The sequence below is a fragment of the Megascapheus bottae genome, chromosome 6 (genome assembly GCF_031878675.1).
Source record: "Megascapheus bottae isolate mThoBot1 chromosome 6, mThoBot2.hap1, whole genome shotgun sequence".
Lineage (NCBI taxonomy): Eukaryota > Metazoa > Chordata > Mammalia > Rodentia > Geomyidae > Megascapheus > Megascapheus bottae.
The window spans coordinates 28954367-28968646 of record NC_143514.1 but is presented as its reverse complement, the minus strand read 5'-3'; the positions used below and the strand labels follow the sequence as shown (position 1 = coordinate 28968646).

The window sequence follows — 14280 nt, the reverse complement described above, 5'->3', positions numbered from 1 at the left end:
GAACCCAGGGCTTCATGCTAGCTAGGCAAGCACTCTACCCCTAGGTCACAGTCTCAGCCCCAGCTACCCAATGATTTTTTATTATATATAATATATATATATATATAATGAGAGAGAGATAATGGTATAGAGATATATAGATATAGATACAGATATATAAGTTGTGCTACCAGTAATTTCCATGCAACAACCCTGTACTTGTCTATGTAATCTTTTTTGTTAATGGTTAGGTTCTTACAAAGGAAATAATGAGTGTCAATTCTGAAAATTATTTTTATATAATCCACATGCCATATGCAAAGAGAAAACACAACAATGGAGCTTGCATTTGTAATTTTTCTAAGGATGTAACAAAATATCAGAAAAACTTTTAAGAAGCAAGTGTTTATTTTAGCCCGAACTTTCAGAGATTTGTTTGTATTTGCTTGACCCCTTGATATTTTTGTGCCTGTGACAAAGAAATACATCCTGATGGAGGTAAATAGTGGAGAAAGCCTGTTTATCACATGGCTACAATTCTTTTTTAAAAATAGAGGACCAACACTGTGATACACAAATGAGTAGGAAGGGCCTTTGTTGGGCCTTAACTATGCTATCAAACTAATCTGAGATTTTCCACCTCTCGAACTTTGAAAAAAATGGACTTGATTTGGTTAAGTCACTCATTATGTAGCATTTTTGTATTGCAGCTCAAAATATCTAATATGAAGGATTAATTATGTGTGTATATGTGTGTGCATGAGTATGTGTGTGTGAAGGAAAAAAAGTATTATTTTTAAGAACGTACCAGACCAGACTAACTATCAAGTATTGGAAAATGCTACATTTCTTATAAATATGTACATTCATTTTGAATATGGTAATGATTAAGAGAGTGATCATATTTACTGAAGAATATTTTTATTAACATATATGAACATATTACTTTTATATAACTGGGAATATAATTATATTCACATTATTCAAAGAAACTCTTCTCTATCTTTTTGAAAATTAATCTAGTCAATCACTTGTCTTTGTAAATAAAGTTTTTATTGAAAGACAGACATATTCATTTATGTGCTCTTAGTCCCTGTTCTTATAGTCTCCATGACAGAATAATGTAGTTGAGACAAAACCAATACGCTCAACAAAGCCAAATATATATATATATATATATATGTTGTCTTTCCTAATGTATAAAAGGTTACCAGTTATTTGTATGTTACTGACACCATTTTTTTAAAATAGCCTCTTTAGCTACTGCCAGCTTGATGTCTGTACTACAATATCCTTTCTTCTCAGGACACCTTGGAGCTTTTCTTTTTCTTACCCATATAGTTACTTTGAAAGTTCCTATGTGTATGTATGGCACCTTTATCTACCAGCTGGTCTCTATGTTGATAATTCCCAAATATACATACATCCAGCCCAAACATCTCTTCAGAGCTTCTGCTGTATCTTTCTACTTAGAGATTGTCTAGGTTTCGAAAAGTCTACAATCTCCAAATTGAGCATACTGCCTTACTCTCCAATTCTCCAATCTGCTCCTCCTTCGCCTGCTGTCTCACTAGATTAACCCTGATCAGTTACTAGAGCCACAAATCACATTTTCATAGTAGCTCACTCTGCTTTTTTGTCTAAAATATCAACATATTTTCCTAACTAACACTATCCTGTAGTTCTTTGCCATCTCTAAATTGAATTGTTCTAAAGCTTACATCTCCAGTCTTCTAGCCTCAGCAGCACTTAGGACTCATACATTTGCATTTTCTATACTCCCTCCACATCCTCCACCACCCTACACACCTATTTCAGTTGGGTAACTTGTGAAGCATACTTCTGTTTTCCTCATAATAGTTTTTTTTTTACCAACCCCACAAATCCTTCCACACAAGTTTATTGTCTTGTTTTCAACTTTTTCCATTCTATCCTTGTCATGTTCTTTCTCAAAATTCATTCTTTTTATTATTTTCTCATCTACTTCTTCAATATGCCTTATTTTAGAAATGGTACTAAGAAAGCACATCATAATCTTAACTGAATGAATGAATTATAAGTTTGTAAAGGTAGAGAATAACTCACACCTAATATGCTTTCTGAAAAAAGTTAATGAGATTTAAAATAATTTAAAATGTAAAATTTATATCAATTGTTGCTTTTAACTCTTAAAACACTCCAACCTGTGTATTATTCAATGGTGTGACTCTGGTGGACAACTTTGCCCATAAGACATATCATTCTGATCCATGTACAACAGAAATGCCTTTGTTCATGCAGTCTCTTCCCCTTGCAGAGTGCATATACAGCTCTTTTATGCACACAAAGGAATGACTGATGCTTTGAAAGGCGCTGCCAGGCAATATGATGCTGTGTCAGGAAAAAAATTCAGAAACTAAAAATTTAAAGGTAATAAATCTGGATTTTCTGGAGCTAGCATGTTTATATATAATCATTATTTTTCCATTTGAAATATCCTTGTTTTTAATTAATGTATGTATGGTAAATGAAGCATCTCCTTTCATGAGTTCTCTTAAATACAATCAATCAATCAATTATGGTGTAACCTAAAATCATGGGGAATATTTAATTAAAGTAATTTAGGAATCAAGCCAAATGATTAGTAATAATGGATTTCTCACCCATATGATATATATATATAATATAATTATACATTATACATAAGTATATAATACATAGTATTATATTAGTATAATAACACCATATATAATAATCAATATATTATAGTATCACTTGTCTACTAAATGTGTTTCTTTAAAGTAGAAATAATATTAAACCCTAGTCCTGTATTTCTACTACAAAACAAGCTCAGATCATATCAAGTTAGTGATACTGAAGACACACATCAACATTTTTAGGATTTTTATACTTGAGTTTTGTGACTGAATTTAATGACTGGAGAAAGACAGATATGTAAGAAAAAGTTCTTAGCAGTAACAAAGTGAATAGAGTTTCCATATAACTTCTTTTTGATAATGAATTCTCTGTTTACTAAGGGAGACAGAGTGAAGCATTTCTTGGCAAATGTTTGTCGCTTCTGTGCTGTGCCCAAACAAAATACTTGAACAGTGCAATTCTACATCCTACGCTCTGTGTGAGTCAAATGTCACTATATTTGGAATGAAACATTGCTCAAAAGTTGCTAACAAAATTATTTTTGCTTTTAACAGGTTTCAACTGTTTCTTATCTCCCTCTTTAACTGAAAATAGTAGGCATTAAATTCTGTGAACAAAAATGTGAAAGGAATCATTTACTATTTACACATCAAATTTTTGTGAACAATCAGGTTAGAGGTATCTATTAAGAAAATACTTCAAGCCCTTAAGCATATTTAGTCTTAGATGACATGCCAAGATATATATTCTATCTAGCTGATAGAGAAAAATCATTCTATTAATCTCAAATTTCTTCCAGCAGAATAGCAAAGCATTTGAGGAATCCAGATCCTTTGTGTAGGCCAAGAGACAGCTTCAAAGCAATGAGGTCCACTTGTTTATGACAACATTTGCCAGTTGCCTCTGTCTACATGGATTCTGTCATGTCAGTCTCATAGAAGCAGCATCTCCCATCATTTGTGTTGTAGAAAACCAATGTTCAGCTAAATTTTCAGAGCTCCTGACTAGTGATAGCCTTTTCTTCACTGTAATGGACCTTTGTCAGTATTCCAAGGAAACACCAGGAGCTCTCAGAATGAGACTAACAGAGGAGGGAGGTTTTTAAAAAGAAAGCCAATGTGTTTCCTCATCATAGTAGAGAATATACATTCGAGATGCACATTTGAGCTACATCCAGACTAAACATTTAGAAGACTAAATTCCATTAAAGTGAAATGCACATTAATTGTGGGAATTATAATGTGTAACAAAGGCAGACATTGAATCACCTTTCTTGAATCACCTTCCTTCGCTAAAGGATGCTAAAAATGGGAGCTATTCCCTTTTCCAGTTGCATTTGTGATAAGAAATGTGTGTGTATATACAGTTCTGGCTCAGAAGATATACATTGAAACATACTGGGCAGGTCATGAGAAAGTATTTGTGAGCAATAAGTTACAAATATTAGTATAAGTACAGTTACTTTCAATCTTTGGACATTCTTAAAAGAATGTCTTTGCATAAACAAAAAAGTTTGTTTTTCATATCATAAACAGTACATACAATCAAACAAAGAACAATGTAATGTATTCAACCTCACACTTACAAATGTAAAGATTCATATCAGCATAAAAGTGATGCTAGAACCAGGATCCCAATATAGTATAACATAAAAATATAAGTGTACTGATCTCCCAAGCTAGCTTGCCCATTAAAATTTCATCCTAATGGCACACTCATTAGTGTCTTCTATCAGAATATACCAGGGAACTGAGATACAGAAATAAGAAACCAAAGAGATTATTTGCCTCTCATGAACCCATAGTCAAGGATTTGCTTAATTATGGTTGTATTTAACATTCCATAGTTATCCATTTATCTTTTGTGTTTTCACTAACTCCTCTCCTAAAATATCTCCATTATTTTGGTGCAATTTCTCAGTTTATATCTATCACAACTATATTTGAGCATGGCCTTTTCAGTAGAACATTAAAGAGCCTATCCAATCCCCATTTATTGGGAATAGCTTGACCCCACCTAAGAGTGACAACCAATTTGTTTCTCAAAAGATGAGTGTTTTTGAACAACAAAAACTGGCATCCAAAACTTTATTTTTCCAAGTTAAACATTTTGCTGTTGTCAATTGGACATGATGACCCAGTTGCTTCAAGTCTAATGAGTCCAGGAAACTGATTTCATCCACCAGGGTTCCAGATCACTGGGTTCCTACTGTGAATCGAAGGCCCCATTTCTTGGGAAGCCTTGGATGTAGGGTAAAACAAATCTGCTTGCTTTGACCTGGGCTTGCTTAGACAGATTAAAGAAATTTCCTGATGTAATAGTAGATGAGTTAGACCATGCCCCCCACACCAAAAAGAAAAAAAGAAAAGAAGAGGGAATAAAAGGTTTACTGTTTGGGGGACTGGCTGAAAACATCATGTTAGGCAATAAAGCTAGTGGCTTCTTGGAAGCAAATTCATCAGGTCATAGCTATGGCTATCTGGCAATGGGTAAAAGATCAATCCATTTATGAGAAAAAAATTGACTAAGTTGTAAAGCCCAAAGTAGGGTTTAATAACAAGGTGGTTGTAAGCAGCAAAGGTTTCCTAATACTTCACTTTTACTACTGTACACTTATGCATATGAAAGTATTTAGTGTAATAGTTCTATACCTGTGCATAGCATGCATTAACCAAATTCTGAATTCTTCTATCCATTTACACCCCTTTACTCATTCCAATTTTAGTAACCTCTATTTAAGCTGGGATTTTTTAGTTTCTACAGATAAAAGAGAACACATCTTATTTATCTGCACCTATCTTGTTTATATTTTCACAATAGTCTCCAGTTCTGTTTATTTGGCTGCAAATGGTACAACTTCATTCTTCTTTAGGGCTGAATAATATTTTGTTGCATTTATATGCATTTATTTTTATCTATTCTTCTTTGACAAATACCTACTCTAATTTTGTACCTTAGTTATTAATAGTACACATTTTTGTTGTAATGATTTCATTTCTTTTGTATGTATGCTCAGAAATAGGTTAGATACATTATATAGGGAGAAAAAATAACAACAATTAATCTAAGGATTTATATCCAGAGTATATAAGGAACTCATGAAAAAATCCATTTGTCTAATTTTCAAGTATGGAAATGTTCTTAATAGATACTTCTGTACAGAAGAATAACAGAGAAAAATAACAAAATAACAGTATCTCACTTTGTTGCCTGATATATCGGATATATTTGTATTTGGTTATTTGAAATTGGATAGGGAAGGGGGAAAAACAAGATGAGGGGTGGGGGTGGGGGGGAGGGAAATGGGGACCAGGTCATGTGAAAGGGTAACAGTGTATGGGAATTAATGCACCATCTATCTGGCAAATATCATGTAACCCTTCTATTAATTACAATAAAAAATATATGGAAAAAAAACCCAAAAAACAGAAAAGTATTTAATTTCATTGGCCATCAAAGAAAGAAAATTAATACTACCTTGAAATACTGCTTCACTTCAATTAGAATGATTATTGCAAAATTAAATGACAAATGCTATTATGCAGGTGGAGGAAAACTTTCACATTTTAGATATGTAAACTAGTACAACCACTAAGGAAAAAGGTATGCAAGTTACTATATTTACCCTTACCCAGAAAATAGTATCTTTGTAAGATACACTGTGGAAAACAATCACATTTGGGCTCTAAAAATGAAATTATGTGTGCAGAAACTTTATTTTTAGGTAGTCTTATTTGTCAAGTTTCTCCAATCTGTTGTGACCCTGGGACTCTGTTCAGGAAGTTTTGCCTGTGCCTATGAGTTCCAGTGTGTCTGCTAATCTGTCATGTAGCAGACTTTCAAGTCTGATATTGAGAACTTTAATCCATTTTTAGTTAATGCTTATGCATAGCAATAAGCTGGGATCAATTTTTAGTTTTCTGCATGTGACTGCCCAGTTTTCCCAACATCAGTAATTGAATAGGCTGTGTTTGTTCCACTGCATATCTCTGGATCCTTTGTCGAATACAAGTTGACTATAGGTATGTGGTTTTGTTTCTGGATCTTCTATTCTGTTCCACTGATCTTCTAGTCTATTTGGGGGCTGATGTCACGATGTTATTATGCCATGTTATTATGGCTCTATAGTAGAGTTTCAAGTCTGGTATTGTAATGCCACCTGCATTGCTCTTTTGCCTAGAATTGCTTTGGCTAGTCTAGATCTTTTGTTGATCAATATGAACCTTTGGATTACACCTTCGATTTCAGTAACAAACGTTTTTAGGAATTTGATGGGGATTGTTTGTATATCAATTTTGGCAATATGGCCATTTTCACTATGTTAGTTATCCCTATCCATGAGCATGGGGTGTCTTTCCATTTCCTGGTATCCTCTTCAACTTCTTTCTTTAGGCTTACATAGTCTTATAATCCAGATACCTGCTCAGCCATGTTTATCACTGCACAATGCACAGTAGCCAAGCAATGGAAACAACCCAGATGCCCCAATACAGATGAATGGATAAAAAACATGTGGTACATATTTATACAATGGAATTCTACATAGCCGGCAGACAAGATAAAATAATGGCATTTGTTGAGAAGTAGATGAAACTAGAGTGAATCATGTTGATGAGATGTCATGACCAAAGGAACAATTGGTATATTGATATTAGATCTAAACCGTACAAGAGCAATGATTCAATATTCCAGTACCTATGGCTATGGACATGGTCTTAGAGATATAAATTTCAGTACATAGACATAAAAATCTATGATGGGATATATATTCTGTAGACATAATGTTCTATTGTATATATTGATATGTATCTATAACATACAAATCCTCAGCTTAATTTTAGTTATGGTCTAAAATCTAGGTGTCAGTGATTGAACATAGAGATTATCTTCTTGAATACTTGTTTGTTAAATGTGACATTTGAAATATGATGTGAAATAAATGTTAATAAAATTTTTCAAAAAATGAAATTATCTGTACATCCTTTCCAAAGTAATGATAATTATACGTTATAGTTTATCTTCACATCCTAAGTTTCTTGGACAAATCAACATGTCACCTAAAATTAATTGGCTAAATTAGCTTAGCAAGTAATTTAACTAGGCTAAAATTCTGTCATTCACTTCTTCCTTTGTATATTTTAGTTCTATACATTCATTATTTGCTTGATCTTGTTCTTTCTCATAATTTAGAAATAAGAACAATGAAAATGGGAGAATTAAACTACATTGTGCTGTTTATATGCAGCTTGAAAAAGCCTGCCCTTTCACAAAGAATAGCATACATTATTCTGTGTACATCAGTAAATTTTCTCAAGATATTTATTTGTCAATGTGACTTGCATACTCTATAGTATGATATTTCTATTTGTTTGCAAATGATATTAAATTCTTAAAATTTATTATTTGATCTAGAACCAGGTAATATTTTAATATTTCATAATCTGAATGATGGATGAAGATTTGATTAAGATTCACATACACCAAAACTAATGAACAGCAACAAAAAAATCAGTGTTCACAGGCATTGGACATCCACATGTTTTAAACTCATCCCATAATAAGGTTGATCCTTTGGGGTTTTCCATTTCTCTGTTTGTGGGTTGGAGCAATAATCTTTTCCACTTTGCTCCTTTAAAAGTGTGGATCCGTCTGAAATCTTCACACTTCCTGAAAATGGGGGAGGGCTATTAAGGGAAGATAACATTAAATCTGGAAAACTGTGGGTCCACATATTGTCTTCAGTGTTAGATAGTTGTATTTCATGTGCACATGAGTTATACAGTATGGAGAGTTCCCCAGGAGCATATTCTGACATTATTATCTTATCTGCAGAAACATCATTAGAAAGAATTTGGACCTTTGTGTTATGTCAGACACACATATGTAGCCTCTTTTGAAAGCAGTACATAAAGCATGAGTCATTTACTTACATTAAAAAAGTACAATTTCACTTAATTTAATAAGTGATCATATGTAAGACGCTGCTCAGTTTCAGAAATGTGAACTATTAATTCACATCTCTTAATATGTAAAAACTTAAGCATTTAAAATCAATAAACAGCATTTACCTTTAAAAAAGGTGAGGATCCGTTAGATAAACTGTGTGGAGAGATCAAAAAGTACTACATAAATTTTGTAATTTTCAGGAAAAACATTATTGTTATTTGTATCATGTGTAGTAATGAAAATGGAAATCATTTACTCTAGAGACCCTGACCACATAATCATTAAATTATTTGCATCTTGACAAATCATTTGCATGCTAATGAGAACATATTCCCAAAACAGCTTTTCCCAAATCTTCTCTACACTGTTCTTACCAGATATATATGATAACATGTGAAAAAAAGATAAAAAAAACCTTAAAAGTTCTGTGAAGTTCTTTTACGCTATACTTCTGAGAGGTTAGTGATTGCTTTATTTTAAAATTTCCAGCTTGTTGATAATGAGTTCCTGACTGCCTGAGGAATTTTTTTTTGCTTCCTTATTTACTTATACATATTTTTTGCCAGTCCTGGGCTTAAGCTTAGGGCCTGAGCACTGTACTAGGATTTTCTCAAGGCTAGAACTCTACCACTTGAGCCTCAGCACCACTACCAGCTTTTTTTTTCTATGTGTGTGGTACCAAGGAATCAAACCCGAGTCTTTGTGCATGCTGGGCAGCAGTCTACCACTAGGACAAACTCCCAGACTTACTTACATTTTCTTCTATGTTTATACCATTGACCATCACCTCCTTAGTGTGAACAAGGTCTTTTCTCTTGGGAGAAATGAATTCTTTGGTCCCCTGATAGAAAAATAAAAATAGGGTTACATCAGAATTCTTCTACCACTTGAATTTTTGGAATTTGACTTTTATACAATTTTTTAATAACAACAACAACAAGAGGAAAATAGACAAAAATATTCTTCAGGTTGCACATACAGCTTTGATTGTCTGAGTGAATTATAATTCATCTTTTCTTCTGAGTAGCAGTCATTTTTCTAATCTCTCCAGAGAAATTATTCCCAGGGTCTGCTTGGATTCCTTTTCTGCAGTGAGAGTGCACATTTGATCTGAGATCTTGTAGAAATATATCACAAATAAAAATAAGCTTAGCCTCTCAAGGGTGTTCTCACATGAGTTTAAAAATCTAACTTGAAAGGTTAGTGGGGAAGGGGTTAGCTCCCAGAGGGAAAGGCTGGCTCCCACTCTTGCCTGTTGGAGGATGAACACGCTAATTGGAAAACTAGAAGTTCTGGGGATTTGCAAGTGGAACAGGTGAAAATGTAACTGGTGATAATTAAAGGCTAATTATCTGCAACCCACAATTGGCCACAGGAGGTTCTTCTGAGCCTCATGAAAGAGAGCCTGGAAGAAACAGAATAAAAAGACAAGCGGGGAACCTGGGAGTCCTGTATACACCTGCACCATTAACTGTAGGCAAGAATTGAACCTGTTCAATCAGAAAGGGTGGATTCTTGCCTCACGATGTTAGTGGCTTCTTCTCCCACCTCTATCGAAAGATTAAACACAGATATGTCATATCTGCACAAGGATTTATTTAGTTTTATTTTATTTTATTTTGGGTGGTAAATAGGTGCTCCTCTGAAATACGTTTTGACATGTAAAATCATTGTGTTAACTTATCTGGGTTAGCTGAGAGTGTAAACTGATTTTGTGGATCTGCTTTTGGCAAACATTCATAAGGCATCAAGGTTAACAAAAACACAAGCCTCTTCTAACACAACCCCAGTAGTATTTGGTTTTATTTAGACAATTACATGCTACTAGTGATCCAAGCAAAGTTTTTGCAAGGAGACTCCACAGTTGAGCTGAGTGGAGAGAGAACACAGACCATGAGAAAAGGAATAGTAGAATTGGACTTTCAGAAGTGATATCCTACCCTGGAAAGTGGGGACATAGTGATGTTTCCCTTCACACTGCTACTTTTCTTGAAAATCCCAGTGTCACTGGTAATGCACCTACCGTTTTTTCTGGACTGAACCCTCTCCACAATACCCATTACAACCTTATAGCTAATATGTTCATGCATGCACCAATGTTTGATTTGCCTAGTTTGAATGATTCAAACGAGCACATTGACTCAAGTCCGGAACCTCAGGGAATGCAGCTGGGATTCATCAAAATGTATAGCATGAAACTCAGAGCTTCCAACCACTGTCACTTCCACTGAGTGAAGAGATCTGGTTTCCAATAAAGGAGACTAAAGCTGATATACAAAAGCAAGAACTAAAGAAGAAAAAGACTTGCTAATCTTGTGAACCCTTCACACAGTTGGTTTATAAAAATGCATAAACTATTCCCTGTGGTTTGGTCATTTAATCTGTTCTTGGGAGGGGGTGTCCAGGCCCACCCTTTTTGACTCACCTGATTCATGCTAGAGTTTTGGCATTTAGATCTGAAAGACTTGTAAGAAATAATAAAAATATGAACCAAGGAATATTTGTGATATTGTTTCCAAACTACAAACTTGCTATCAATAGAGAATGGAGCTGCATTTGGAGTGAAAAAAAAGATCAGCTACACAACAGAAATTATGTTGCAAAGAACCATCATGATCATGGACCTAGAGAGCCATAAATCTCTTGCATGTAGGACATGATAAGACAGGAAAACTAGAAACACATAGAGAGAAAGAAACAAGTTTTGCATGCCTGTATGAGTCCTTAAAAGTTCAAAAAGAGTGTATGTCTGTGAAGTCCTGAAATACTGCCTTAGGTCTAAGTGATATGTATACAATTTTTATGATTTTTATCTAAAATTTTAAAAAAATGTTAGAGAACACAGAGAATATATTTGTCTGACAGACAGCATTACTAGAAAAGACAAAAATTTATCTTGATTAGGGCATTCCATCAGTGTATGTGAAATCAATCATATGTGGTAGATATGCAGCTACTGGGCAACAAAAGGAGTTGATGGCCCAGGAAATGATACTATAATCAAAGACCCAACATTATGATTCTATTTCTAAAGTCCAAAAGAGAAGGCTGCTCACCTCATCAAAGTTGAATGGCTTATCCTGAGACATTCCATTCAGATAAAAGCTGGGAATAGAAAGATACCTTTGAGTAAATGCCAGAGATAATTAACTAATGCTAAGTGATCCAGTTCACTTGCAGAAAATTCTAGTGAACTGGAACTAGAAGCTCAAAGAATAAAAATTCAGTTTTGTAGATCGATGATTTTGACTTTAATTTTTGATACATATGTATGTGTAAATGTGTGCACATATGTACAGTTACTCAATACCTACATCATTAAATCAGCCTGTATGAATTCATATTGAGTACAGCATGTAGATTTTGGCTTTGTATGTCATGCTTTGCATTTGGACTTATTTTAGGCATACTTGAAACAAGGGGGAGTTTTTCATTTAGTAGACACATTGTTGGTATTTTAAAATAAATAGCACAACTCATTAGAAACTGATATGTCAGGAAGTTAATTATTATTCTTGGGTAGTTCTACACATGGGATTTTTTTCTGGGCATTTTAGTGGAAGACCCTTAGTGTTACAAATGTGTGTAATACATGAAAGACAAAAGGATTCTCCATTTAATTAATAGGGCAGGTCTGACTTGATCTTATTGAAATAGGATCGGGAAGAACCTTCATTTCCCAGAACGTTCACCTTTCACAGATTTGTCTCAGGAGAATTAATCTGGGAAGATAGGGATTGTAAGGCAAATGTAGACACTTTAAGGCTGAACCAAGGGAAAGTTTCAGTGCCAAATAAAAAAAATGTAGTACTTGAAGAAACAGATTTAAATAGAAAAACAAAGGATCATCCCTAGAAATACATGATTTGTGGATAAATTTGTGTTCAGCAGTAGAATGCATTTTCATTCAAGTTTTGGACAGAATTTTTAGAGACACTGTATGAAAGCAATAATGTTCCAGCTAGTTGTCTTAAAGGACAATAAGCTGCTCTGATACACAGGTCTACTCAAAGCCAGAGTAAGCCTATGAGAACTTTACCTAGCATAATTTGCAATAATTGAGTAGTGGTCGTGATAAAAAGAATATATAAAAATAAAGGCAAAGCGAATGCTCCCCTAACTAATGTTATTTAGATAATATATACTAACACCTTGAATCACATCATCTATGTTAATCCTCCTAGAAACAGAAATATCCACATTACAGATACGCAAGTTGTGGCAAGGGCTATTCAAGAAAAGCAGCAGCTCTTGGGTTCTTAAATTAATTTGAAGAAGTCATGCTAACCTATAAGGAAGGCTTAAAACATGAAGTAAATAACTCAAAGAAGGTTTACAGAATATGGAAGCCCGGTTGGCACAGAGAAATTTCATAACCCTTTCAACATGCCTAATCTGTATCAGAAATAGGAGAAACGATCCCAGGACAAGATCCCTGGTCAGCGATCCTACCTATCGGCAGCTGACCTGGGCAGGAAACTACAAGATCTCCGAATCATGACCACTCTCTGTGTCCTCCTCTGGGTTGATCCCGGCAGCATGGATGAGGAAGAAGAGGCTGCAATCTCCCACACCTCCTCCTCCTCCCAAAAAGGAGACCAAGCCAGAGCGGATGGAAGAAGATCTTCCAGAGAATAAGAGGCAGACATTAAAAGAAAAAGAGTTGGGGAACGATGCCTACAAGAAGAGAGTTTGACACAGCCCTGAAGTATTATGACAAAGCCAAGGAACTCGATCCCCACCAACATGAGTTGTATGACTAATCAAGTAGCGGTGTACTTTGAAAGAGGTGACAATACATGCAGAGAGCTGTGTGTGAAAAGGCCATTGGAGTTGGGAGAGAGAACAGAGAAGACTATCGACAGATTGTCAAAGCTTATGCTCGAATTGGCAATTCCTACTTCAAAGAAGAAAAGTACAAGGATGCCATCCATTTTTACAACAAATCTCTGGCAGAGCACTGAACCCCAGATGTGGTCAAGACGTGCCAACAGGCAGAGACAATCCTTACGGAACAAGAGTGTCTGGCCTACATCAACCCTGACCTAGCTTTGGAAGAGAAGACAAGGGCAATGAGCAGTTTCAGAAAGGGGACTACCCTCAGGACGTGAAGCATTACACAGAAGCCTTTAAAGGGAACCCCAAAGATGCCAAACAGTACAGCAGCCGAGCTGCCACACCGGACTCCTGGAGTTTCAGCTCACACTGCGAGAAACGCATCCAGCTGGAACCGACCTTCATCAGAGGATACAGGCAAAACGTGGCTGCCCTGGAAACCATGAAGGACTGACTCCACAGAAGCCACGGATGAGTACCAGAAGGCACTAAGACCTAGACCCTAGCTGCAAGGAAGCTGCTGATGGTTACCAACTCTGTATGATGGCACAGTACAACCGACATGACAACGCTGAGGATGTGAAGAGACGGGCCATGGCTGACCCCTGAGGTGCAGCAGATAATGAGTGACCCAGCCAGGTGACTGATCCTGGAACCAATGCAGAAGGACCTGCAGGCACTCAGAGAACACGTAAAGAACCCTGTGATAGCCCAGCAGATCCAGGAGTTGATGGACGTGGGTCTCATCACAATTCGGTGAGGACTTGCTGGTCTCTTTCACACTCCTGTGGAAAGATGAGAGCGAGGAGGACTGCAAGCAGTGCAGGGCAGAGGGGGAGAAAGACGGCTGTATCTTTATATTTATACATGCCCATGCCCAAG

The 14280-nt window shown here is 35.5% G+C and overlaps 1 protein-coding gene across 1 annotated transcript in view; it reads left to right on the top strand.

The window, feature by feature from the left end:
- Stip1 (stress induced phosphoprotein 1) overlaps positions 1-14158 on the top strand; it is a 42159-nt gene extending 28001 nt beyond the window's left edge. The window contains 13 exon segments of the mRNA XM_090333969.1: positions 12747-12882; positions 12885-12932; positions 12935-12975; positions 12977-13022; positions 13025-13125; positions 13127-13248; positions 13250-13298; positions 13300-13374; positions 13377-13623; positions 13626-13849; positions 13851-13889; positions 13891-14001; positions 14003-14158. Of these exon segments, the coding sequence (XP_090190095.1) occupies positions 12747-12882; positions 12885-12932; positions 12935-12975; positions 12977-13022; positions 13025-13125; positions 13127-13248; positions 13250-13298; positions 13300-13374; positions 13377-13623; positions 13626-13849; positions 13851-13889; positions 13891-14001; positions 14003-14158 (1395 nt within the window).
- Positions 14159-14280: the final 122 nt, after the last annotated feature.